This window comes from Anser anser (assembly GCF_964211835.1).
Source record: "Anser anser genome assembly, chromosome: 9".
In the NCBI taxonomy this organism is placed as follows: domain Eukaryota; kingdom Metazoa; phylum Chordata; class Aves; order Anseriformes; family Anatidae; genus Anser; species Anser anser.
In genome coordinates, this window is record NC_139729.1 from 9,380,757 (window position 1) to 9,408,748 (window position 27,992).

Consider the following 27,992-nt stretch of genomic DNA (forward strand, 5'->3'; position numbering starts at 1 on the left):
GAAAAGCTCCTGCTGCAATCCACGTGTAATAGCTGATCAGGTGACAGAAGTATCCCCAGCGAACACAACTTCCGGTCATTCATACTGCTCCCATGAGATAGGCAAGAGTCACCCACAGCTCCCTTTGCACAGCTCACTGACTGCTCAGGCTTTTCTTCTCACACTATCTTTTGTGTTAACAGTGACACTCATTCCACCCCCAAAATCATTCTTTACTGTTCTCATTCTATTCTATGCTGAAGAGTGTCAAATATCTACTTGATCAATATCAGCCCTCTTAATTTTGGGAGGTGTGTGTATATACATGTATATTATTGGCATTAAATCTACAGTGTTTCTGGAGGAAGTTCACCATTTGGAAAAATACTTTCAGAGAATTTCATGAGGCATATCAGAAAATAACAAACATAGTATGAACTGAATAACCAGGGAGCCACGTCACTTCGCCTGTAAACATATCAATTTTTGAAGCTGGTCCTTTTTTCACAAAAGACTCAACTTAGGGGTAGAAGTTGACAGTAAGGAGAGCTATGAACACCAGAGCTAGGAAGTCAGCTTGCAAAGCAAAAGTTGAATTCAAGATCTAAAGTTATGAGAGCTTATAAAATGTGCAAGTTTCAGAAGAGGTCATTGTACATCATCTCAAGATCATTAGGTTAGATTATAGGAATCATTTCTGCAAGCCTCGTATTACAAAACAGAATATATCACTGTCATGACTACTGTCAAAAAGACTGAAGGAAGCAGTCAATATTAACAGAAAGAAAATGATCACTATAAAAAAGGATCAAATAGAATCTTCATCCTGGAAGTCTGTAAAAGTCATGTTCCCATAGTCATTATGGTTTGCAGAGTGGAACAGAGCAATGTTTTGACCGGTTGTGTGCTCTTTATCTAGTACAAAGGTTGTTATTACAATGCTTCCTTGCCTGCAGTTAGAGATAATGTTTTCTGAAAACATTTCCAAACTGTGAGGCTGCTAATCCAGCTTCTTCTAGGTCTCAATGAAGCCCTGATAAAAAATACATTTTTGTATCTGGTTTAGTGTTTGTGATGAGTCAAAATATAAAACCCCCATTTTCAATTAGAACTTCACAAGTCACTAAGAGTGGGTATCTTTTAGATTGGTATTTTCAGAGAAGCAAAATGATCAGTAAGATTAAATAATATGGATTATTTTCTGTCTTGAAAATTATGAATAGCAACTTTAATCTTTCCATTCTGCTAAACTTTCCAACCTTTGCCTCATGCTTCTGCTCATGAAATGACAACTTAAAGCCATGTTTCCAGAGAACTCCTGTGTATTCGAATTCTCCCTATCTTCAGCACTCTGGACACTGATGGTAAAGTCTGCTTACTAAATAAGAAATTAAGGAATATTAAGTATCATTTTCTGCAGCTAAAAGCACATTTTGAACTATCTTCATGAAAACAAAACAGTATCAATACAAAGGCCCTTCAAAGTATTAAGTAATATCATTGCTTTCCCATAGTTAATGCAGTTGCAAACAATTTGTTCTTATAGTTACACACAGCCTGTTTTAAGTGTCAATACTATATATAAAATCTTTAAAAGTAGCTGCTATATTTGAAGTCAACTGAAGTCAGTTTGTTGCTCCTATTGATCTTAGCATCTTCCAGGTGATTGGCTATATGCCTACATTTCTAACATCTGTATGGGCAGATAAATACTATTTCTCTAAAACATTGTGACTTCTTATTACAGAGCTGAAGAACTCCAAGGACATTTATTGCCTCCTTTTAAAAAGGAATTATGTGCCTCTTTGCAAGGCAGATGTCTTTCTCATTAATACTTCTTCCTTCCACCTTCTTCCAACTACAAGCAGCCCTCCCTCTGCTTCCCTTCTGTGTTGCTTCCCAGTGCTGCTACTCCTCCTCCAGCCTTTCCAATTATACATCTATCAGCCTCCTCTCTCCAAGGAGCACGCAAACACAAACCTTTTCTCCTGCCACATCCCAAGTCTCTTCTTATTCTCAAATACCCTAATCCTCCTCCTCAATAAGGCTGGCATCTTCAAATGAGGTCCCGTCCTCGTCTTCTACAGATACCTGTGTTTTGATTTTTAGCAAACTGAAGGACCTGACAATCACCTGAGCCAGAACTTGCAAGAGCATATCTGCCTCAAGATCCATTTTGTATCTGATCTGTTATCCCCTTGTCTTTTACAAAGCCTGGAAGTGGAGAACAGCCTTGTCCAATCCACAGAAGTTTCAGATGATAACCAAAACAAGGTCAAATGAAAGAGGTCAGTACTCCATTAACTATCTGTGTCCACACTTGGTGGCATTGGTCAGCTTTCTCCCAAACTTATCTTCTTTGCTTTGTCAAAATCACAGATCTAATTTGCCCTCATACTCAACTCCCCCCAGGAAAGATCTCAATTCCTGAACTCCTGAAAAACCCACTGAAGGCAGTATTTGAGAAAGGCTACACACACTATGCTTCAGGTACAGAGAACAGCACTCTCCCTCTAGTGTGGCTATCTGGGCTTCCCATTGTTAGCTCTAGTTTGACTAACAAAATAAAGACATTCACTAAGTTACGTTAATATTTACCAGATGAACAGAGTTTCATGAACTGAAAGGAAAAGAAAAAAACACACAGAATTCCTCTCACAATTTTTATAAGCAGGAAATTCTCCTATCTTCAATGAATTAAAATCAGGATCTCTGCCAATATATTTATATTTTATATAGAACATACACTGCTTTTACATGTCAGATGTCTTTTTCAACAGTACTGAGAGTTAAACTCGTGATCTGTTGAAGTCTGAATAATGAAGAAAAAAATTAAATCTTTAAAGAGCATTACCACTTCAAAAATCCTATTTTGAGTTAATAAATCCTTTTTTCATTCCAAATATAATTTCTGCAAATACCTTATGAAGTAATATTTGATTTTTTTTTGTATATACTTTTTACAGTTGTGCAGAACAACTCAATATCTGATTATTCACTTAATCTTGTTAACTTCTAGCAGTAGAGAAGGAAATCTTCATCTGAAAAGGTTGTATGAAAGGTCTTTTTGGTAACTTTTGGTAATTTTTGAGTTTAAAAAAAGTATTTGGAAAATTGCACCTACTTATTCATAATGAGAAGAAAAAGCTATGTTTGCAAAAAATTAACATTCCAAGTTGGGTTGCTAGAAATTTCTGGTATTCAGTAAAAATTTAGTATCCTCAGCTGGAAAAATAAAGCCTATCCATGTGCCTATATATCATTTGTCATTAATACAACACTAACAATAAACAGTAGAGTGGAACCATGCTTCACTAGCGCTACATGAACACAAAACAGGAAGAGCTCTAGATCCTCACAGTTTACCGTCAAGATTGTTTAGGTTTCTCATGTAAATATTTCAGTTTAAAGACTTGTGCCTATTACCATAAATACATGCACAGAAACAGGCAAACACTAGGAAATGCATCTTTCAGCCATTCTTTTGCATTATAAATCTCTTATTTCCAATTGCTATTACGCTAATAAGGTCATACACGCATTTATCAGCACCGTATTTGCTGATAGTTCAGTCTACACAAAGAACAGATTGATGGATGATCTTTGATTTCTTCATACTGATTATTTTGTTTATATTGAGATTATCCCTACAGTAAGTGCACAGAACAGGTTTACATTATATCAGAAAAAAAAAACAATCTAAAATTGTTGAGACTGCATTGGGTGGTAGCATAGGTACGCACATATATCAGAAACAAGGTACAGGAACATACTGATAAAGATACAGGTACGTACACATGCAGCTATTTCTGGCTTATGAGCCTATTTCAAGCTTTTGTAGTAAATGGCTTTTTGAACAGAACCAGCTAAGAAATCTGCTCTATAAGAAGTATCAGCAGTTAGATGTACTTCTGTCATAGTTTCACAACTCTTTGCTTTCCTCTTAAGATTATCTGGAATTGTGAGAAATTGCAGGAGAAGATATCAGCAAGGTGTCAAAAGAGGTCAGGAGTCTCTTGACTGACACAGGAACATAATAGTACCCGCAGGACAAGATGGAGGTCATGGTGGACTACACAAGAAATTTCAAAATACTGGTCTGTGCAAGCCCTAGTTCTTCTTAAGAGCCAAGCTGTGAGGTTTTTCTCGTTTTTCTCGCCTCCCCCTCCCCCCCCCTTTTTTTTTTTAATTAAATGTACAATTGTCATTCCACATAAAATCCATTTTATTATTCTGACCATAGATACAAGTTTCACTTTTCCACCCCCCTTCAAATGAGAGAAAAAAAATCATTGTGAAAGGGTATATAGATTCCATTTTTTAGCTGAAATGTCATGATTTGTTCTACACAACTAGAATATAGAGACCCAAAAATCCTTGAATAAAGGAGCAAAGAACATGTGTTGAAACACATCTCAGAGTGGGGCAGCTGCAAGCTGAAACTGAATTTGAGGACAGAGGAATTTTTACCATATTTTTGTTAATATGGTGAGCTCCTTTAACTTCCTGGACAAGTCTAAAGTCTGAGTTGGAAGCTGCAAAACCCATCGCTTTTTAAGCTAACTCTCCCCAGTGGAATTCAAGTCATTTAGACAGATTCCAGGGCCTATTCACAAAAACTCATTTCACCTCCTTCAGGTGCGCTTGATGGCATTCAAACACTTGAAGAGCAAGTTATATTCGTTCTTCCTCCAAAATTAATGTGAAAAAATTCAAAAGGCTTCCCAGATGGATATCTGCTCCAAGCTTCAGAGCACAGCAATTGGATAGAGCATCACAGGTGTAGAAGAAAACTGAAGAGCAGAAAAATGTAAATGAATGCACCTAAACATGCAGGTCAAACTCAAGCAACAAAAGAAACAGAAGCAAGACAGTCTCTGTAGTGCATGGCACAGGAAAATGTGCATAATATATGCAAGCTCTCAAGAACTTCATGGAAAATAATCAGACTATTAAATAAAAATGGCAATAAAAATTCAGTATTGAGTGTGGCTGATGAAAGAACAGAAAACCTAAAGCGTAATTCTAATACATGCCTCTGCATACATACCACACAAGTTCTCACTCATCTTGACAGACTACATTGACAAATCACTTCAGGAATACTGTTCTTACTACATTATCTCCAAATTACTCCTAAGACAGGAAAAAAATTTTGACAGCCTGGAGTTGCCTACGGGGCTTGGTAAACTCAGTCTAGTTAATAGAAAGGTAATAGATTAGCCTTTAACAGGTATATGCTGAAATGTTCCTCTTACTGTTTAACAGCACCCATGATCCTCAGGACTAAGTCAGGTGAGGAAACACTTACGACAACCTTACCGTTAATAAAAAGGCTGATTTCAAAGTTAATATGCTGAGTTTTTAACCTGTGCTTTTAGATAAAGGCAAATAAAAATTGAAAGACATTTAGGAATTTAGTTACGCACCAGAGATGAAATCAGTGAGAAACAGTAACACAAAAGACTAGTTACTCTAATAGAGGTAGCAGTAATCTATGTCAGCTCCACCACTGGTGATAAAGTTAGGTTCTCTAACACGGAGCCATGGTGGAAAAGCTCCTTGCACAGTGAGTTACAGAGCCCCTGGTTTATAAGGCTCCAAATGAAGTAGAGGGATAATATACTTGATGAAATAAGTCATGAATTTACAGTTATGTGATAAAAGCACAAAGCAAACAATAGAATATTGTGCTCTTAACTGCACTTGAGGTTTTTTATCCTTTAGTGAATTTAGTTACTCTGGTAAGTGGGGTAAGGGTGGGGTAAAAGACGTTTCCAGCATTCTCACACACACACAACCTTAAGAAAAAACATACTGAATACTTTCCCCTTCTCCATTTTCTCCTCTTTCCATACAAGATTTCAAAGGAAAGAGAGGCACACAAATTTTTCTTACAAAGAAAGCACAGTAACAAAAGTACTTCTCCAGCATGCTCATAAATGAAGTAGAGGTCTTTAACAGCCTCTTCTAGATCAGATAAAAGGCTCAGAACTCTAATTTGGAACCAAAACATCTCAGATTTCACTGAAATAATCCCCAGGACACAGAATATGCATCCTTTTAGTTGACATCCCTACCCAAGGGGCTCCTGTGATTTACATTTATTCTCTGAACAGGTGTGCAACACAGAGGCAGTGCTTAGAATAGACATATTGACAGACTTCTCTGTTCTCGCCTAGCCTAACAAAATGCCTCCATCAACGTAGCAGTCATTCTTGAAAACGTGTTTTCAAATTGCTAGGATAACACCTCTGGAAAAAAAATAGATAAAAGAGGATACGAGCCTTAACTATGTTCAATTTAATAAAGCTAACATTAAAAATGAAGTGCTGTGGTTACACATGGACTACAGTAAGGGATTGTTTACTTGGAAGAATTTTCCTATATAAAAAGAAAAAGCAAATGAGAGAAAAATTAAAAAGAACCTACCTTGAGAATACAAAGTACAGGTAAGTGAGTTACATTACTAAGAATGCTCAAAGGAAAATTTCCTCCAATTTAAATAGAAGAGAAGAGTTAAATACCTTATAATTTTCCAGTTGCATCAGTTAAAATACTTGAAAGCACATTATGAGAAAGGACATAAAATAGACAAATGGAAACTAGTGTTTTCTGGGAGATGAAATCATGCCCCATAACAAGTAATCTGTATAACATGGTCACGCAGCCAAGGAAACAAGCACTGTAGAGCCCTTACACTGTTTTGATTTGTTCGCATTCAGCCATCCACCCATTCTAAAGCAGAGAAAGTGAGTGGAGTCTTTCTGTAGAGCCCAGCATTACCTTCACTCTATTCCTACTGGAGTTGGCAACCCCTGATTTGAGTGAGAAAAGTAGGCAGCAATGACCTAATCCTGAAAATCATAGATTTGGTCAGGGAGAAAGCAAAGGGAGACATAATCCTTACCGAAGTGTTTATCTAATTCCCTCCTTACTTTGAAACTCATCAGATTCTATCCTGTATCCCCCACATTGTGGCTATTTTTGAAGTGGAAAGTGATGCATGTGTAACAGACCAACAGGTGACAGACTTGTCTCAGGTATAGGTCCTGAAAAAAGCATTTCAAGCATATATCCACTGATGGATTTATTTTTTCTTTTAAAAGTTTTGTTCATGAGGATTTGAAAACCAGTTGAGAGCTGTCTCCTTCTATCAAATCACTATCCTTACTAAACCACAACAAAAATATTGGCAAATGTTTAATCAATAATTGAAACAACTATTGAAATTTCAATTCAAATAATTGATATTGCAGAAAATTAAACAGGTTTACTCTGTGAAGGACAAAGAGTACAAAATGGTATCCATCCAGCATAACCAAAGGAAGCCTTACATATGTTATCAGCTCTAGCTAATAGAGAGTATTTTCAAGACAGGCTTTGAGTAACACAGAAGTGGATGCAAGTGTCTCAAATGGATAAATGCACCTCCATGCAAGGGGAAAAGACATTATTTCTTTAGGGGGCAGAAAGGCATACAAACACAGCTACACATACTGCCTACATCTTACTTTGAGGAAGAATTTACTAGAAAGATTCTATTGTAGTTATACAGCTGAAATAAAGACTGCTCTGAACACCCACAGCAAAACTGCAATCTGTGGTGCTTGCAGTGTTAGGATTTCATTTGGCCTTCAGAATTTACAGAAAACTCATTTTGGAATGAAGACAGGATATATATTTAATCCAGCTATGACTGCAACAGCCAGAACAATTCTCATAAATTGTGAAAAAACAGTAGGTATACACTCAGTTCTATTTCACTGTAGGTCAGTTATATTAGAAGCAAATACAGGTACGTGCGCCTACGTATAGGTTCTTTATCTCATTGTAGAAACAAGTTTAAATAATATGGAAAAAGCAAACATTATTTCAGAACTGAACTAGCAAACAGCAATCAGAAGAAGCCTGCTAGTTCAATGAAGCCTGACAAACCCACAAAAGCAGTTACATCTATGGATGCTCTAGAAGTCTAGTCTACATCTCTACCAGTACTTACATGACTGACAAACTTTTTTATAAACTTAGTATTTTACTTACATATGCTCTGTGCTTCAAATGGGTGAAAGACGATGTCATTTTTTCCAATACACTAAGAATATAAACAATGCCTTTTAGAGAAGCGGATATGAATACATTAGAGGATATGAAAATGCAGACCATGACCCAGGAAAAAGAAGAGGAAATCCAAGACTCTTGTTACCTTGACCATGTTACCATGTTACCTTGAAGACATTAGCCACTAAGCGTGCTGCCTATCAGAGCACAAAACCTTACAGATTGTACACAGGGAAGAAATACAGATAACTAAACACATCACCTGCCTCTTTGTATCTTCCCTATCAACTACTGGAAAAAAGAAAAAAAAAAAAGCTTTCTCTTCTCATGCTCTATTGCCTCAATGCCTCAGCTCAGGTGCCTCAGTGCAACATCAATGCCATACTTGATGAGAAGGAGACGGAACAGAAGAGACTGCAGCAGATGGGAAGATTCAAGAGTAGGCTCATGTTCTCCTTTTTGTGGTTGAGAAGACAACAAGAGATAGGGCACCATCTTTAGAGATTTTACCTCCAAAGTGTGATAGAAGATTTGTGTAACTCACTGACCATTGGATGTCTGTTCTCAATTCATAGAGAGGGTGTGATTTCAACAACATTGTTCCTCACCCCTCTCTTTTCTCGAAGGTGAATAATAGTAAAAAAAAAAAAAAAAAAAAAAAAAAAGAGTAGCTCTCCCTTTCTTCAAGTGAAGAAAACAGATTTCGATTAAGAGCTGTAAACAAAAGGCTAATCTTTAAAAATATTGAAGTTACTGCACAGTTATGCCCTATAAAAACCAATTACTTCAGGTTTTTGATCAGTTTTTCATTTTAGAAAGAAAATTTAAAAACCTAATTACTAAATGGCATCTTAGAAGATATTCTTCAATATGAATCCTTCATAGGCATTAATTATTTAGATAGACAGACATTACAGAAATGTTATGAATACATGCCATAACATAGGATGTAAATATTAATTAAAATGAAGAGATGCAATTAAATTGTTCTCTGCAGTGTAACTAACCTAAGCAGCAGGTAATCTCAGTGTATGTGTACAGCTGGTATCACTGCAGTGATCACTGCAGTGATTTCAGCTCAAGTGGTAATTCCCAACCTCGTTTTTGAACCTGTGGCTTGATGGACCAATCTAACAGCAGGCATCCAGTGCTGCCCGAGATGCCCTACAGCACCCGCAATTTCGGCACAGCACCAGCAAAGGCTCCAAGGGACAATGATAATAGGAGGCCAGGAGAGATTCACAATAGCATATCACAACATGGTAGACAGCTAAGTCCCATCCCTAGAAACACCTAAACTAGCTTGAAGATACTAAATACAATTCGAAAATACAGAGGTCAACTTCGCTGCAAAATCTATTTAACATTTCAAGTACATGCTCAGGCAGTTACCCGTGCTGAGTTCAGTGCTGTCATAGCTACACCCCTACCAGTTTATAGAAACCATGGAGAGATCTGCAGAAGCTGCTTTAACACCAGTGACAGCAACAAAAGCACACAGACCCCCCCCCCAGATACATCTCAGCTGTAGGTGTGCTATGCCAGATGCTGCTGCAGAAAAGAACATCTTCCCGAGCTCACGTCAGCTGTTCCTGCGTCTCTCATGCGAGACTGGAAGGAAATGTAGCTGTCTTGTCCAGCCTGCAATCTTCTCAGAGGGGGGAAAAAAAAAGTGGCTCAGAGCCAGGAAAAAAAAAACACACAAGGTAAACCACTTGGAGTTATTTTCCCCTTCATCTCCTCATTTCTGTTACACTAAAAAAAATTTATTTTCAGATGTTTCTTGTATGTCTGGCTTATGACTTAGAAAAACTTTTTCTTTGGCATTAGAGTGAGGTAAGCATAGCGCATCGGCTCCCTTACTATACGTTGACAGACCATTCATGGTAACACGTTTCTTATGGGTCCCAAGATAAGTATTAAAGTTAAGATCCCCTGAATTACGAAAGTGACAGTTTGTCATCTTTAATATTAATAAAGTTAATTAGGCAGAAAAAAGACCAACTTTGAGCATATTAAGGAAAAAAAGGTCTTTAGTGGTATATTTTGTCTGAAAATCCAAACTCACATTTCTCATTCTGTGTGAAGCATTTCTTTTCACACATATGCTCAGGGACTTTATTAGCAAGCTATCACAAATGTAGGAAAGATGGTGATAAATTTGCAGAGACGAATCTAAAAGCAATCTGATCTTGTTGTTTCACCTAAAGCCAGTTCAATGTATAAGCTTTGCAAGGACATGGAATATAAAGCTTATTTCTTTCTATGACCACAATTCAATTTCTGCTACTGTTGGTCACCCAAGGAAATCCCAAATGGCAAAAGCTTTCCAGTTCTAGCAATAATGGATAAAGGAATATATGCCTTATCATTTGAGTTGAGCAAAAATTACAATAGGCATGAATTTAGCTTTTTCAGTTTTGTTAAGGAAATAAAAGATTTTATTTCTAGTCTGGTATTTTCAGATTTCCTTGGTTCAGTAATAGCCACTGCAGCCAGAATCCTGTGTCCAAATGTTGCAGGCAATAAGGTACCATGTGAGAGCTAAATCTGACACAGACCCTAACATTTTAATACTATGAGATGGCTTTTCCCCAGCTTCCACAAGAATCACCTTGGCCATACAGAAGTTTTCATGGACTTTCAGTCCAAGAGAACTAAAAGGGTTCATCTCATATGATCTCTATTAATTGATTTATTTCAACGGTAAAAAGACTAAATCTTCCCATTATAAAGACAACTCAACTGCTAAGCTTTCATTTAAACCAGTATACAATATTCAATGATACATATTCACAGGTCAAAATATCGTGCATTAGCAAGTACATTATGTTGTTTAAATAAGTTTAGGGAATATGCAAGGTGTTTTTTTCAGTGCATTCTCCCAGCCCTTTTGCCTCAAGAAATCTATCAAGTGTTGATTACCCAGCTTTGTGTATGTAAGACCATTCAGCATATCCCAAAATGCGTGGAGAAGTTGCTTTGGTTTCTGTAGCCCTTTTTATAACTTTGGTCTCCAAAACATCTTTTTGCAATGAATTCTACAATGAAACGTTATGAAGAGCCAAATATATATATAAAAAAATTATTCCTCTTCTACACCATAAACTGTGCCTTCTTTAGTCTCATAAACAAGGATTCTTTCTTATTTTTCCTATCCACACCATTCATGTTATATCTCTGATCTAAATTGATGTCTTCAAAGCATCTGTCCTCAATGTCTCTCCAATATATTTTGTGACCGGTAACAGATAACATCATGACATGGTTTACGAGTTTATCAACTCTTGCATGTTTCAGCAGAATTTGCAACCTCAGTAAAATTCAAGCAATAAAAAAATACCAAGCACAACTTTCTTGTACAGAAGATCTCTCATCTACCACTAATATTATGTTCCATCTCTGATCTGATTAGGAAACTTCTGCTTTTTCAGGAGACCAAAGAGATTTTTAGAACTACGTACAGGTTACACCAGAAAGGATATTTACCAAAACAGAAATAATCCAATTACCTGACCCGAGTTTGCCTGTGACAAGTTTACAACCGTGAAAGTGGGCTCTGATTCTTATAATTAAACCAGATGGTCAAAATACTAGTTTAAGATTTTATCTAAAAATACTTTTCAGTATTATATAAACACACAGAATACATGCATGCTGAATTGCTAATGCTTGCTCCTACACCCCGTGTAGGAGTCTTCCATCCAGACCCTGGCAGAAAGACAGTACTTATTGTCTGTGCACCACAGTAATACCGTTTCAGATATAACGCAGTTCTTCACAGAATTAAGAGTACACATAAATAGAGGGGAGGGAAGAGGAGTAAAGCACATATAACAACGCTTCAGTCATCACAGGTTACTGCTACTTAGAAACAATTATAGTGTAAATATCTTACACTAGCATTAACTAATCAGTCTTAAATGAGTTTATTTAAAGATAAACTACCTCCAGGAAAATTTGCTTCTTATTCCCCTGACAATCCAGCAAGGTTCACAGAACTACTATATCCAAACATTCCGGTATGTGGATAAACAGTGTACTGGTGACATGTTCTCATATGAGTTCGTTTGTGCTGTACAACAGAAATTACCAATGGCATAGCTCAGGGAAGAATTCCTGATCTCTCTTCAATAGTATCATTCCTTTTAAGTTTTATTTTGTCTTATATTTGATGCATAGACAGCTGACTTTCTGGTCTGGAGTTAGCAACTGATCATTGCTTTATTTAGAAAACATACTTTGTACCTGACCCTTCATCCATGAAGTCAGTTCCATTTTGCACATCCTTCCCATAGCACACAACAGGATTGCATGTTTAGGATGACTGCATTCTGAGCCCTGACGCTGACATGAATGCCTGTCAGAGCAGCAAAATCATAATTATGGCAAAAATCTTCCTTCATCTGAAGAATACTTCAGAGTTGGAGTACACTAAATAAATCATTTGGACAAGTTTCTATTATAAAAACCTTTCAAGCTCTATTGTTAACTGTAATATAGTTCAGATATGAACAATAGCTATGATTTTTCTCCCTTTTTTTCCCTCTTCCTTCCAGGAAGGTAAGGACACTTTAGTATCATTTGTTTCGACTCTACCTCAACAGCTTTACATATTCCTGGAAACTGCCTGAAGTGCTTCTCCTTCCATGACTCATGCATCAGGAGATAGGTTTCTCTTCTGTACTGGGCAAAGAGAGGTCAACAGCTTTGCTTTTAGATTGGTCTCTGACAAAACACCAAGCCAGACTGCTCTACAAAGAAACCCACACACACCAAGAGCACCATGTAATTATTAATCCCTCTTATGCTGGAGTGAAAAATAAACCCAAACTATTTAACTAGAGAAAGCCTTAAAATTTAGCATCTAGCAGGAAAAAAAATGTTTTATTAAGAAAAGGGGTACCTCCATGTTTGTGATGCACATTTTCTTTTTACACTGAGGATTTGAGGGTGAGGCAGGAGAGAGCAGTATAAAAATCCAACTACGCACAGAACTAGTTGCATCTAACACAAGAGGCTACTATATTACAAGAGTGACTCAGTTGCATAAAAATTCACTATAGATGTTTCCGCAATAAGTTTTTTTTCCCTCCCTCACTGACCATTGGTAACTAAAAATATACATTGAAAACAGTTCTGTAAGAGCCAGTGTCCCTTCAGGCAAGAAAAAGAAAGGAGCTTGCAAGTACCACGAAAGAAGGTGACTGCAATGTGTCTACACACACACACAGATGACACTGATACCAGCAAGCAGTGTTGCTCAACAGAAGACATCTGATGAGTGAAACAGTTGGACCTAGGGACCAGAAATCAGTTCTGCACATACCCTCCTGTGCTTGAATTCAGACTAACAGTGGGCAGACCCAATAGGCTGAGAACCCACAAGCAGCTGGGACAGATAGCACTTCAAGTCAGATACTTGGTTCTCAACCACTTTCTAATTTGGCAGTGTGTGTGAGCAATGGAGTGTATTTTCACAGAGCCTTTAAAATACACACACAACGTCTCAGTCCATTTCAGATAGGATAACTCAATATATATCAGTCCTAAAACCATCTTACCTGGTGACACAAATCCCTTGCTACAGTCCACAGACAAGCTGGATGAAGCAGCTCTCTCTTCATTAAAGTAACAAAGCAGTAAGCTAGATCCAGAACGGACACAAAGTAAAGCACATTGTGCTGTGGTTCTGAGTGAGACAACACCATGTAAGGGTGAAGCTTTTTCTACAGAAAATTGGATCACCCAGCTGGCAGCCAATTCTCAGTTTATAAAGCTTTACATCTCACAAAAAACAATGAAACTCTCAGCTACAGAAAAGCAAAGATACCAGTTTGCTAAACATCCCATACTACGAGGTATCCCAGAAAGCTGGCTAGAATTTTAAAGATCTACACAAAGTTTGACTGACTTTAGTTCCACACCATGAAAAGCTGAACTGAGGGCATTCTTACAGAGGACAAGGTATCATTTAAAATGAAAGTGGGAAATACAGAGCATTATTTTCTTTACAACTGGAAGACTGAATACTCCATATTTCACATGTTCCTTCAAGAATTAATAACTGCTAAAGAAACCAAACTACTCTGGGCACCTGTAATCACTCCTACAGCAAGCTATTACATTCAAAGTGTACACAGACACTGAGATAAAATATGGAAAAAATGTAACTGTGTGAGAGTAAAAATAAGATTGGCAAAACTGAATATACACAAAGAGCAGAAATACTAAATCAAACTTCTCCATGAAAAGGAACTCATGGCCCATTTCATCACCAAGCAAAAAAAAATAATAAATATCTCAGAGAAAGAAAAAAAAAAGTTATTTTTAGCTCTACTTGGTATCCTAGGCTTCTACTGTAAGAAAGATTTATTTAGGAAGTAATTATTTCCAACTACATTTGGACCTCCACACATACTAATGGCGGCTTCCTGGAAGAAAGGCTCTGTATTCACTTCTGCAGCAGGCTGAAGGAATGAAATGCTTCCTTTGCATCCTAGATGTTGCAAGAAGTTGGAACGAGTCTGACTGCTGCCACATAAGTGGATTGCAGCAATTGGCACAATAATAAAAACCCGCTAATTGTGCAATCAAACTATAACACAGACAAATGCCTGCCTATTAAAGCTTTGCCAACTTCCCATCTTAGTCATTTTACGTGTCCCAGTCAGACTCCTTTTCCATCTTGACTGTTAAAACAAATGCTCAGTTTGGTTACATGTCTTCATAACTTTTTGTCATCTGATGTAGTCTCAGTAGATTACAATCTGAAGGGATGTTAAAAAAGATTTAGACATTATACAAGGCATACAAAGGCTTCTTTGCTTGAGTCTGCTCACCTAGCTGGTTTGAGCTGCACTGTTCTTGCCAATGGCATAACTTGGCCACATCCAAACAGAACCAAAATAGAATTCAGCCAAATCTAATATCTTACTATTCTGAAAAAGAACCAAAGCTGAATTTCAGAACAACCAGGATATCTTTATGATTGTTATTAAAACTGATCTGGAAAATGCAAGAACACACATCTGAAAGTGAACACCGTTCCTTTTATTTAGTCTCTCTAAGCTCTCTAGCCATTAAATTCTAATTATATAAGAAAATTGAACTGCAATAGTCATTGACATTTCATTAATGTCTGGTGTTCCCTTAGCAGCAAAAGAAAGCCAAAGGAATAAAGGTTAAGACTACCTTTCCAGAACAGTAGAAAAAGTAACTATTAAAGAAATGTAACAGACATTTCAAATGATGGCATATCTATGAATAGAACACATTTTACTCAAAGGCATAACTTGGCAACTTTTCCTTAACTTTTTAGATTTTATAGACCGTGGCCATTCAGTAGCCATGGTGCTCATGAAAGAATTTTCTCTTGGTACAAGGTCCTTGTGGCCTGTTACCACCTCACAAGGGAAAGCAGGCCTGGGGATGCTACCTTCCATGCCTCGGGTGACGGTGTCAGCACACACACCCATAACACTGCCAGATTCCACTGTTTGCTTAGAGGAAGTGCCCGGTCCCTAAACCAGCTGAGTGATTTACATGCAATGCTCTACAGAGTGGTTGGAACAGGATAAGAGTGGGGACTCTCCTTTTTGAAACGTACTGAAGGACACACTGTCACATTCTGCTAACATCTTATATTCTGTTATTGCATCAAGAAGTACACAACTGGAAGCAAAACTCAGTAAAGCCAAATCTCAACAATCTGACATCGTTCCAAGTTCTTCCCACTCACAAATTACTGTGAGGGAAGAAGTGATTTTCTAAGCCAGTCTTCCTTCAAATATCTGAATTCTTTTGTTTGCTAGCTGCCACATTTTCCTAAAGGAGGCATTATTTATGAATTACTCAGGTTGGAGACATCAATTTCATGCACTGCTGGAGTTGTAACAGATCAACATCATGCAACCCAAGTTTCTGCTCTGTTTCCAGCTGGTTCTGGCAAGCCTCAGTTGGACCTGTCTATAACATGACAGAGCGGTCAAAAAAATTCCTTCCAATATTTATCTTCTCGTATCTGGGACTGCAAGGCCAGGACAAAGCAGCACATGGAAGCCAGTAAGGCCCCTGGTTTTTCAGTGATGTAGCAGTGCTCCTTTTTTTTTTCTTGTGTCCAAACAGTGCATTTCCCCTCACTTGTCAATAACTTCTCCAAAGACAGAGGAGACATCCTTATGCAGGTGCAAGTTTTAGGCTTTCTTTATTATTTTAATATCACTAAAAAGACCTTTGACAAAGAATTCAGGTAGTCATCTACGAACAGGGTTTTTGGTGTCTATTAACTAATGCATATATAATGGTGAATTATAATGGAGCTGTTATACTTCTGCACAGCACACAAGAATAGTGAATAGCTACAGTTAATAGTTTTATGAATGCTTTCAAAATACTATCCAAAAGTCTTCCTAATGAGTGGATACTCAATGTTAACTAAACTCCTTAGTCAGGGATAACACTATGAAAAGACAATTCCTTTCACCGTATAATAAATAATTAAACTCTTACAGTGAACCTTTATTTTTCACCTCTGTTAAATCTTTCATTATGGAAAAAGTAATAAGATTTTGAAGTTAAATATCTTGCACTGCAGCAAACTTCAAAGAACTCTTAAAGAAAAAAAGAAATCTTTCCATAAAGACAGTTCAAAATCTATTAAATTGAAGAAAAACCCTTTTCACTTTAAGGGTAAATGAGGTTCTTTATCTGAATGCTGGCTGATTACTTTAGAGAAAGCATTTTCCTTTGAAATACGGATCTTGCATCTGGAATTGCCAGAGCTGTAAGTCACAGGCTGATCTTACAGACAATCCCAGAGATGGAATTTGCTGACAGTTTCACTGACTACACACGCAAAATATTTAACTTAAGGTATACATACAGAAGTTTCATTCACTGACCACCTCCCTTGTCCTCTATACTCTCCTCCCCTGTGCCCCGTCCACGATCCCAGACACCCACACACAGTAACATGCAACGCCCCATCTTGCAGAAACACACCGGTAGCTATGCCTGTCTGGGCAGAAGGAAGAACTCATTTCCAGTTTTAAATCTGCTTTAGGAAGTGAAGCAGAAGGTTCACAACCTTCCCACAGAGAGGAATGATATTTACTTCAATTTAACACAAGTTCAATATATTCTCTCACCCCATTCCACTCTTAAAACACATGAAATTGAAACAAAGATGTGAACCTTTCTAGATTAATAAAATAAATTAGGACAGGGTTACCTAGCATTCTCTTCCTCATCTAGGCAAGCTCTCCATGCAATCCAACATCTCACAACAGGCCTGACTTTCTGATGTACCCAGACTCCAGAGCTCAGTTCTGTGTTTTAAAAGACAACATACCACCCAATGGCTAACTTTTATAAAAGACCAGTACAATAACCATGTTCCCTTTTAAGCTTATTGAACAATTATATCCTACCATCTAACAAAATGTGTCTATATAATACAGACTAACACGATGATTAGCTTCATACCAGACACGGAGCTATAATATAGACTGCAGAATATTTCTAAAGAGGAGGCTGTAACTGTAACATATTGCCCAAATTCTGCTGCTGAAGAAAAAAATATATTTTTCAAAGGTAAACATCACTACCACTTCAAGAGATTTTTCGAATATTAGATATCAATTCCTATTGAAATCAAACACTTGAGAAATTAAAGCTAGTTTTTCAGATCACTTCAGATTCTAGTCTGAATTCCCAAACGGTAGTATTTCAAAAATCAAACAACACAACCATATATACAAGTGAAATACTTTGCGCAAGTTCCAAAACTACTCACTGGTACGAGTGCTGCTTCACACTGTCCTTAGTGGTTTTCCAGTTACATCAAGGCTATTCCACTCAGCTGAAAGAAATTTAGAATCTTACTGCACTGTAATATGGCAGCTTACACTCAAACACTTCCTGACTTGTGGAAGCCGTACACAGAGCTTGAGCAGAACACAATCTGAAGTTACTTAAAACAACCCATTACTTTCCATACCAATAATGGAAAACTCAAGGCTTAAACTCAACTTCAGTGATTCAAACGTCCATTTTTTATGAAATGTGAATAATTTAATGCTTTCCTCAGTATCAACGAAACACATACCGCAAAGATCTCTTTTCACATAAGAAAATTAATTATTTCCTGGGACACTGGTAAATATTAAATATATAAATAAATAATCAGAGTAGATGCTCTCAACTTCTTGGTGGTTTCCAGAAGAGCACTAAAGCAATACCTTTTAGAGTCTCAGGACATTCAACAGTACAAAACAGTTCACACCTTAAGGTTCTGTGCTCAAATTTGGTAAGGGTCAGTAGTGAGCCAAGCTGATGGCTCTTCAGTGGCTAATTACACTGAGTAATTCTGCTCAGTGGCACAGGTCACTTTACTATGATTTGTTCTGTTGTTCCTTTGTTAGTGGTGTTATCAGAGAGATTAAGGATTGAACTGGAGTTTAAAGAGTAATTATCAATACTACAGTAATGAGTACTGGAACTAAAAATTTCATCCTAGCATGGTCTTTTGAATGGTGACACAGTAGCTCCAAGGACTAATCTAGCAATCATCTACAAAGCTGATTTTCTCTCCTATAACTTACAGGACAGCATTTAAGATCCTTCCTTAAAGAACCACAAACCCCAAGAGGAAACCTATAGGACACCTCAGCCATCTTCACAAAGACTAACTATAGCTGCTCTGAAATAAGAACTTGCAGAAAGTTTTGTTTACAATCATCTGGCTAAATCCACTTCATAATTTGAATGGCTGAGCAAGAAATAGGTCATACAGCAATTAAATATTATTAACAACAGCAGTTTATCTGGCGTTCAGCCCATTACAGAAAATATATTCCATTTTCTGAACATTCTTTCAAGTTCAAAATTCTTTTAAATTCATTAAGATTCAAAAGCTTAATTAAAATTACAGAAATAATTTCAGCTAACATCTTTTCAGCTCGAAGACTATGACGCTGCTTTAATGATTGAATTTTGGCACAGCAGTCTGAAGGCTTATTTTGGTCTCCTATTATGCTGCGTAATTATTACAGTCAAGGCTTTGCTTTACCCTAAAAGTAAACATTTAAAACTGTTGATAGAATACAGAAAGCAACATGGGCTGCCTCTAAATGGACTTCACAGCACTCCAGCTGGTCAGAACAGGGACCTTGGCCCTCCAGCTCTAGTGGTGCCAGCGCCGTCTATTCCAGGCACTGCCATGTTTGAACAGGTTCTTTCTGCCTTTTCTTTGCAGGAAACACTTTAGTCTCTCACATCTGAAGTTAGATTTATTCAGCTCAGCTATCAAAGCTGCAGTTACAGATTTCTTCAGGTGGCTCTAAAGGTCAAACCCATGCCTCTTCTGCTCAGGTCACCCTTGCTGTTCTTGTACTGTAAATCAAGGTCAAGAAACTTAATTCCCTCTCATGAAAGAATGGAAAACAGTTAATTTCCCCACTGACAGCAATATTGTATATAGTACAAATTGCAAAAGGTGGCATTTAGCCAATTTGGCATCCGCTTCCCTTCCCACAGATCTCTTCCAGCAGTTAAAGGAAATACTCAATATTTGATCCTGTAGCATAATTTACAGCAAAATACATTAAATTTAGTGGAGGAAAGTAATAGATTCTACAGTCAATTTGGTAGCTGAAGAACACTGTTACACTTTTCCATTATAGCTATTTTTGCTGCAAGAACTTATTCCTAGCTCTTATAAAATTAGTTGCTTCCACTGATGAATTGGTTAAAAAGCTTTCTGCTCTGTTTTAACTTACTTAGTCATAATACATTAGAACAGTTAATAATGCTTCAGTAAGGAAAAAACTTGTTCTGTTAATATATCTGGGATACTTCTCATACACACAGATGTGTATCACCACATGATCATACATACACGTAAGATCCATGAGGAAGTGTGAATGAGCTTACTTGAAGCTGAAGATTCATTTTCACATATTTGGTTACCACGCTGCACAAAGCATGCATGCAACCATCCCATGGTAGCAAATGAAACAAGGTGCATTCATTACACACCACTGCCCCGATGGTATCAGTCATGCTACCTCCAATATAAAATGGCCTCTCAGCAGAATGCAAGGGAGCACAGACTCAGCATGAGATGCAACCATATCATTAAGGTTTGGTGTGCATGTTTTCATAGCATCTCGGAGCTTATTTCATATAGAATTCAGTCAAATTAACTAAATTAACAGTATTATTTCAAAGTGGACATAGAAATGTATGTAATAAAACTATGCTAAAATATTTCCATTCCCCCTCCACCCCAATAAAACATCATGACCTTAAAATTAACTTTATGCACAAGAACTTTTAAAACATTGTACTGATCAGAGAAAACAACCAATTTTGGCTTAAAAAAAAAAAAAGGTGCCTTTGTAGTTTAAAAAAAATGTTTTCCTCTATTTAGAAATATTGGAATTACTTAAGAGAATTTGTAACTACTTCTTTTGTTCTAATGTTCTTCTATTCCTTTTGATCACGTCATAGCAAAGTAATTTCTGACCAATAGATTACCCAAGAGGTCAAAAGAACCCAAAGCAAAGGATTATGTAGATGTATCATGTACTCATTAATCCTCCAAAATAACTGCTGTTTTACTCACAAAGCAGAGATAATACAGGAATAGGTAGATCAAAATTGAAAGAAATCACTTAGTCCTTAGAGTTAATTGCTTTTCCATACTTTCTATCTGCTATTTTTTTCTTGCTACAGCTGACCACTGATGGCCTCATTATTCCACATGATTAGAATTAGTATTTAATTTTATGAACATTTTATTTGGCAGTGGTTAAATTTTAAGTCTTTCACGGTTGCCTTTCTACTTCCCTTTAGAAAGGTTCTGAGATTAAGAGTAACATTTGCCCTTGCAAATAACTATCTAACTAGGGAAAAGCTCATGCCAGTTCATGAATGAGAAAGGTGAGACAGGAGAAATCCTGAAATTCCCAGACTGAAGTTTTAAGTCTCTCGAAACTTCTTTGTACCTATGAAGAACATCATATATGGCTGAAATTGTTACCCAGCTTTCTAGGAAGCCCCACAACACCAAATAAATTTTGACATTACGAAAAATATTAGTTCACAGCTGCAGAGAAGTAATAACAGTAGCTATTTGTTTAAAAGAACGGCCAAAAATGTGTCTTTTGGAAGAATACAGACCTAGCTCTGCCAGGTGCTGCACAGGGTTCAGCCAACAGCCTGAATAATCCCACAGAAAACAATGGGGCAGTTTACTGTTTCCTGAGCTAAAATGAGCATTTCCAGAGCGCCTGAGCCCTAAGAACGCTTCAGACAAGAAGATTCAGAGAAATTCCAGCAGGTGCCAAGACATTGCAGAGAATACATTTCAGGCAGAAATGCTGCAAGACAAATACTACATCAACCAGATACCACAACAACCACAACACAGAGCACTTCAAGGTTAGTTCTCTGAAGATATTTTCCTTTGCTTCTCAGATTCAGTCATGACTCAGTGTTACCCAGAAACATCAGATCCTGTGACTGTGGAAGAAGGCAGAGACAAACCAGCAAAAAGCAGCAGACCACAGTCAGCAGAGCCTGGAAAGCTGGATTTGTTAGGCCACCCTTGTTTCTTAGAGCAAAAACCTTCCCTAACAGCTTTCACTAGCTTTTCTGTCCCTACCGTATTCAATCCCCAAATCTAGACCACCTGAAAAGCAGAACACTGACAACAGCACTATTTTCTTCCCCGTCATTTCAGGGCACAGACTATGATTAGCATAAAGCTATGCCCTCTCCTCTGTTTTTCCTAAGCAAAGAAATCTTTAGGACCATGTTCATTTGTCCTTTATGTTGTATGCTATTTGTACAGCAAGAAGGATGGCTTACAGACAACTATACCTTAGCATAACCTAGAACATCCCTTGAGGGCAACGAAGACACGTCCATGCTGACAGTCTGTGTATTTCCCAGAATCTCTCCTTGCAATCCCCTCCAAGGAATTCACAAATTCTCTTACAACTGATTTAAAGGAAAAACCTACAAGCACATCTGAACAGGAGTACCAAAGGATACAACTGCAGAAACATGCATAAAAGTGTTGGAACCTCACACACACAATAGATCTTTGCTTTGGAATAGCTCAGCTGTCACCTATTCCAGCACATATTGCCTATTCCACTGAACCATTCAAATTCAAGTCCCAATTACTTGGGCTAACAACAGTCAGTAAATACATACTGCATAGAGAGCAAATTCTTCTTTCTATTCTGAAACCATATTTCCCCTGCCATAAAACTTTCCTCAAGAAACTACCAATTTCCTTTCTTTTTCCTATTACCTGTAGTACCTTTCTACCTTGTATTTACTTCTTAGTGCATCTTCCATGCAGAGGACACTGGGATTCTGCTCCTATTTTAACAAGTACCTGAATTGTTGACATGAAATTGAGGAGTGCGCTTCCAATAGAGGCTTTCTGTTGTGATCCATGACACTACTTTGCTGAAATTAAACTCTCCCCTCAGAAACTGCAAGTTCTGCCTGAACGAGGACTACAAGAAATCCCCTGTTATATTAGATAGTACAACGTAGGGCACATAGTACCTCCGGCTAATTGCTGGGAGGAGGCAAATGAAGATTAATCTTTTTCCCTTTGATGTCAAGCAAACAACAGCTGGAGGTTTATATTGTCAGATTCACCAAGATGCTAAACGCTTAACACTAACACCAACTTCCATTCTTTAAGTGAAAGAGCACTTAGTCAGTATAGCGCTAACAGATTTTTCATGCTCTAGGGAGAGATGCAATAATATCTCATGCTTCACTCTTACTGTGGAAGTTTTTGTTCCTTAAAACCCAACTGCAAGTGTCCCTGCTCCCAGCCCTTCCCACAGAACAGCTATGCTGCAGGAAATGGTTTGCTGCATGTAGTTTGTTGAAGAAAAGAACACCTAAAATACAGGGATTCACATGGGGACAGTAGCTAAACATCTACACAGGGATTTTGATTACCATAGACATTTACTTTTATTAAAAACATCATTCAAATTTCAACATGGACTGAACATCTCACACTGTGTTCAGTCAACAGCAGTGTTCTCACCTCCCGGGGGGCTATATGCTAAGCTGTAACTCCATAGCGCACTGCACGGCAGAAGAATTTAACCACAAAATTATCTCATTCATCATCCTAATTATGCCTCAGAAGCTGCTGCATTAACATCAATATCTGCATCCAGCTCCAGGTGTCACTACAAATTCTCTGGCAGTGAGCAGTGTCAGCATGTGAAAGACAGAACTGCCCAGGCAGAAAACAAGGGAATTTCACTTACTTTTTTTCTTCTTCTAAGATCCCAATTGGATGAAGAAATACCTTAGTTTGACCCTTAAAGAACATCCCATATTGACAATCTACACTCTCATGAAGTGCAAAATGTTTCAGGCAATATTTTAAGAGTTATGTGAAAGGAGCAAAGAAAGATCCCTTACTAGGTATGGACTGTAGCAAGTATATTTACACAGCTAAAAGAATAAACAGAAAAGATATTCTGTAAGATGTGTCATGGAAACATAGTAATACTGTTATAATAGGCTAAGATAAGGCTGGCTGCATCCAATGCACTAAAAAAAGTTGATGATGACTAGGTCATGGAGTTCAGACTGCCCCCAGGGCTGGCAACCACCTATTGCCATCATAAAATAAGGACAACAATAAGAAAAGGTTCATAGCAAAGCTTGCTTTTAGAAAAGCTGTCCATAAAGTTTGAAAGCATCCTCGACTCCAGATACGAGTGTGTGGCTTTAGTGTCTTTTGCCTTAATAATGTTGGAACATGGACACTGTCACAGAAAACAAGTTATCGAAAATGAACTTATCGGGTATCTTATCAAGAAATAGTGATGAGTGACCGCAAAGAGATTAAACATCGACCCACGTTCTTCAGTGACATAATTGTTTATTCATATAGTTTGAACAAGACCAATGTAAAATCCTGCAGTTCCTTACTGTGCAGCTACAAATGCCTGAAGCAGAAAAAAAGGACATTAGAACCAGTAAAAAATATTGATTTTTATAAATAGGAAAATATACCTCTCTCCCATAGATTAAATAAATTCTTTGATTCAGATCTCCGGGAGACCATTTATACTTAAGGGCAACAGACTTTTCACTGAATTTATACAAAAATCCTCAGAAGGGAAGCTTTGTTGATTAAACATTCAATTGCCATTGAATGTCACTACTGCCTTATTATCTAGTGGTGTTGCTTGAGAATGAATCAATTCCAGCCTGCTACCAGACCCTGTAAATCTTTGAGTAAATTTGCTATTCCATACTTGTGCAAATGACTAATTCACTCAACAGTAACACTTCTTTGCCCACTATAATAAAACACACACCATAACCAATTTAATCAAAACTGGCATGCCTTTCAGGTCCTAAAGTGAATGGGGAAGCTACAGGCAAATGATTGGAAATTGAAACAGCAGCTTTCTCTTTTTATTTATATACTCTGTTCAGTTTTGTTTACTTTTGGATGTTTCATTACAATTTAGAACTTCACTTGAAAAGTGATTTGAACTGTGACTATACTTGATAGAGACAAGTTGGAAATACCACAACCCATCAAACAATCTATAAACAGACATACCTAGGAAAGACCTTGTAAATGTGGTATTGTCCCACTGGTTAAACTACTACACACCTTGAGTGTATTTATAGTACCACAAAGTATTGCAGAGTTAATTTGGGGTTTTGTTTAGTTCTGCTCCTTTGTATTTAACAAAAGCTAAACCCAACAGCATTTTGTTTGCAGAATGACTATCTACATGGAGCTAGAAAAATATTGTCTTGATATTAAAATGTGCAGAATAAATTCCCTACATAAGCCAAACACAACCACAGCCATATTTGTTATCTAATTTCATGCTATACAAAACACTGCACATTAAGTAGCAAAGAAGACTATGAAGAGGGCAATCAGTGATGTTAATTTAAGGGGAAAAACTGGTCTGTTCACAGGCTTGCACCAGATGACAAAAAAAAAATGCAGGAGTGTGGATCTCCCTGCACAGCAAAAAAAAATAAAAAAATAAAAAGACGCTACAGTAGAAAGATTTATTTTCAAAATAAAATATATAAATGCATTTTGAAAAGATGGAAAAGACAGGATGGGAAAAAACACTTCCAAGTTCATAAAAATATGAATTGACTTAATTTTATTCTTATGACGGCTAAAATAAAGCTTTGTCTTAATTTCATTCTGTGCCCTCTTCTCAAATATGAAGGAATTCCTCCTTTTTCAACCCATGGCTATATTACTGCCCCTTGTATTTTATGAAGAAAAAATAATTTAGGAATTTATTTTTAAGAATAGCTTGCACGTTTTCTTAGATCCCCCTTTTATCCACCTGGAATACTACCTACCATACTTGATTTGACAAAGGGACATAAAGGAAGAAAAAAAGGATGGTGACATTATCCTGGTCCATATTTTTGTATAGCAATGTAATCAATAAAATTATACGCAATATTTTGTGTGTCAGCTACTCTTGATAAAGCAACACAATACTTCCACCTGAGCAATAGTTTTTGCTACTCTTATTGCTTTTCCCACATTAGTGTTTCACGATATTTTTAAGAAGTCAGCAGTAAAATAAGAGACCAAAGAGTCATTTCAGGCCTCATTTTTGATTCATGGTGTGTAGTTTAACAAATAACGTGCCTTTGTTTGATTTTATTATAGTACTGTGTGACCTGCAAAATCTCCAGAGACCAGCTAAGAAGAAAGATGAACGTCATTCTATTAGTGCGAAAAGTCAATAGTAATAGTTACAAACTTCATGCAGTCCTTTGCAAGACTTCTATTTTTATAAAACATTAATTCATACTGAATCTTAGAGGAAAAGACACAAACACATCCTTAGCTTTCCCCAGTCAAAAAAAGTGAAATACTGTATTTCATTCAGCACCAAGGCCAAGAGTCTCATTGTTGTTACGTGTAAATACATGAAATGCAAATGTAAGCAGCATCTGTATTACAATGTAGGGTTGTGTCGGGGCTGGTGGGTGGGTTTTTTTCCCCCCTTCAAACAGTTCTTATCTATAAGTTCACAGTTATTAGGAATAACATCCATATTTTACACCATCTGGAAATGCTACACTCAGAAAACCTGCACAAATGGAAAACAGAGATAAGAGCTGACCGTTCTGACTGGAAAATCAAGGCTTCAGTCTGCAAGCTTTTCTGCCATTCCTGTTTTCTTAGGCTTCTTTACTTCTTCTGCAAGAAGAAAAACTTTGCCATAAGTTGGGGCAATAGGAAAGCTAGCAAAACCCTACGAATAGAGAGGTTCTTAAAGCTCTGAACGCCAATTTTCAACTACTGGATAATCATTGCACAGCAAACTGCATGTTTGTACCAGAGGAACGACAGGATGCCCCCATGACCAATTGGGACCCTGCTGTGTTAGATGAAGGCTAGCATATTTCTGACATTATAATGATAAAATATACAGAAGTCAATGTGTTAACTAGATGCCTACCATGAGAATAACTTACAAATGACTAACAGTGACTTTTTTTTTTTACTATATTTAAACGATTTTTGAAATGTGCACTAATATTGCAACTTGGTTTAAAGAAGAAAGTGTAAATATTATATTTGAGCAAAACTAACAAAAGAACACATTTCTCAGAGCTTTGTAATAATGAAAAATCATCCTGTCCCTATGAAATAAACTGCACAGGAAAAAACATGGAAGATTGCAGGAAAAAACACTGTGCCAAATGCTCTGCTACCAGGGGCTGTGAAGTCACTCACACACAGGACTGCTCTGTTTATTCCCCTAATTATTACTCTTCCATACCCTGTTCTGTTCATAACCAGAGTGCACATAACCTGTTTCATTATTCATTGGTTGCTATGACACTATATGAGAAAGCTGACAGAGGCCTTTTTCTTTGCTGAACACAGAGTTAGAGCATTCCCAGTCCTGTGATAGAGAAGCTGCAAAAGTGTACACTCCAGGAGCAGCTTTCATCCTTTGGATCTGCCTGGAGAACAAGCCAGGATGCTGCTCAAATCCTGTAACAAAGGCAGCAAACATACCTTTCAACCCAAGCACAGAGGAAGCTTCGCCAGCCTCCAACGAACAGGCTCTGAAAACCATCGCAGGAATGCTGCAAGCGGTACTGTTAACCGCCCAAACGCTGTGTACAGAGCTGGCACACTCTCTAGTCCAGAAGAGGAATGTAAGTCAGTATGAGCACTCTCTTCTTGAGGTAATCAACATAAACAAACTTATCCCTACCAGTTTCAAAAAACATAATGCAAAAGGAAAAGAATTCCTTAGATTTTACCTAAAACAGATATGAGTCACCAAAATAAAATAAACACAAACAAACCCAAACAGAAAAAAACCAATCCCAATTGGTTTCTCAGTAATAGTACAAAATCCCAAGTGAAAGGGTGGGAAGAACTGGAGTCTGGGACTGAAAGACCCAGTTTCCACATCCATGTTTAGAAATGCTATTTGATTTATCTCACTTGAAAGGGAAAGTCTCCAAAGTGCATCATTAAGGGCAGGTTGTAAGCCAGCAAGAGAAAGTACAGAAATAAACAAAGAACCTACTAGTTGGAGTGCCTGCAGACTAACTAAACCTTTTGGGATAAGCATTTGGGCTGTGGAAGTTGTTCTCTATAAATTTTAGTGGAAAATAAACAATTTTGCATCACACTACTCTCTATAGCAAGTTTTTTCTTTTTCTTTTTTTTTTTTCCCACATTTACTTTAACAGCAGAATTAAGAATGAACATATTCATCCTACCATGAGCACCCTGTTGGTTTATGATAGAATTTAGGAACCACTTTGCCTACTCGCAAGATCTGAAGGAGGTCAGGTAAAGTGCATGCTGTGGCTCTATACAAGAAAGCAGGTGTTGTTTGCTTTCCCTGCACACCTCTCAT

The 27,992-nt window shown here is 37.4% G+C and overlaps 1 protein-coding gene across 2 annotated transcripts in view; it reads right to left on the minus strand.

Moving 5' to 3' along the window:
• The window catches only part of CLSTN2 (calsyntenin 2), a 342,914-nt gene that overhangs the window by 300,270 nt on the left and 14,652 nt on the right, over positions 1-27,992 (minus strand). Inside the window, exon 1 of one of the 2 annotated variants that reach the window (XM_083849245.1) lies at positions 17,273-17,306. The exons of the other annotated variant lie outside the window; for it this stretch is intronic. Within the exon in view, the coding sequence (XP_083705371.1) occupies positions 17,273-17,291 (19 nt within the window). The 5' untranslated portion in view covers positions 17,292-17,306. Of the gene's footprint in view, positions 1-17,272; positions 17,307-27,992 lie in introns of those variants that run through there. 2 annotated transcript variants of the gene reach the window in all.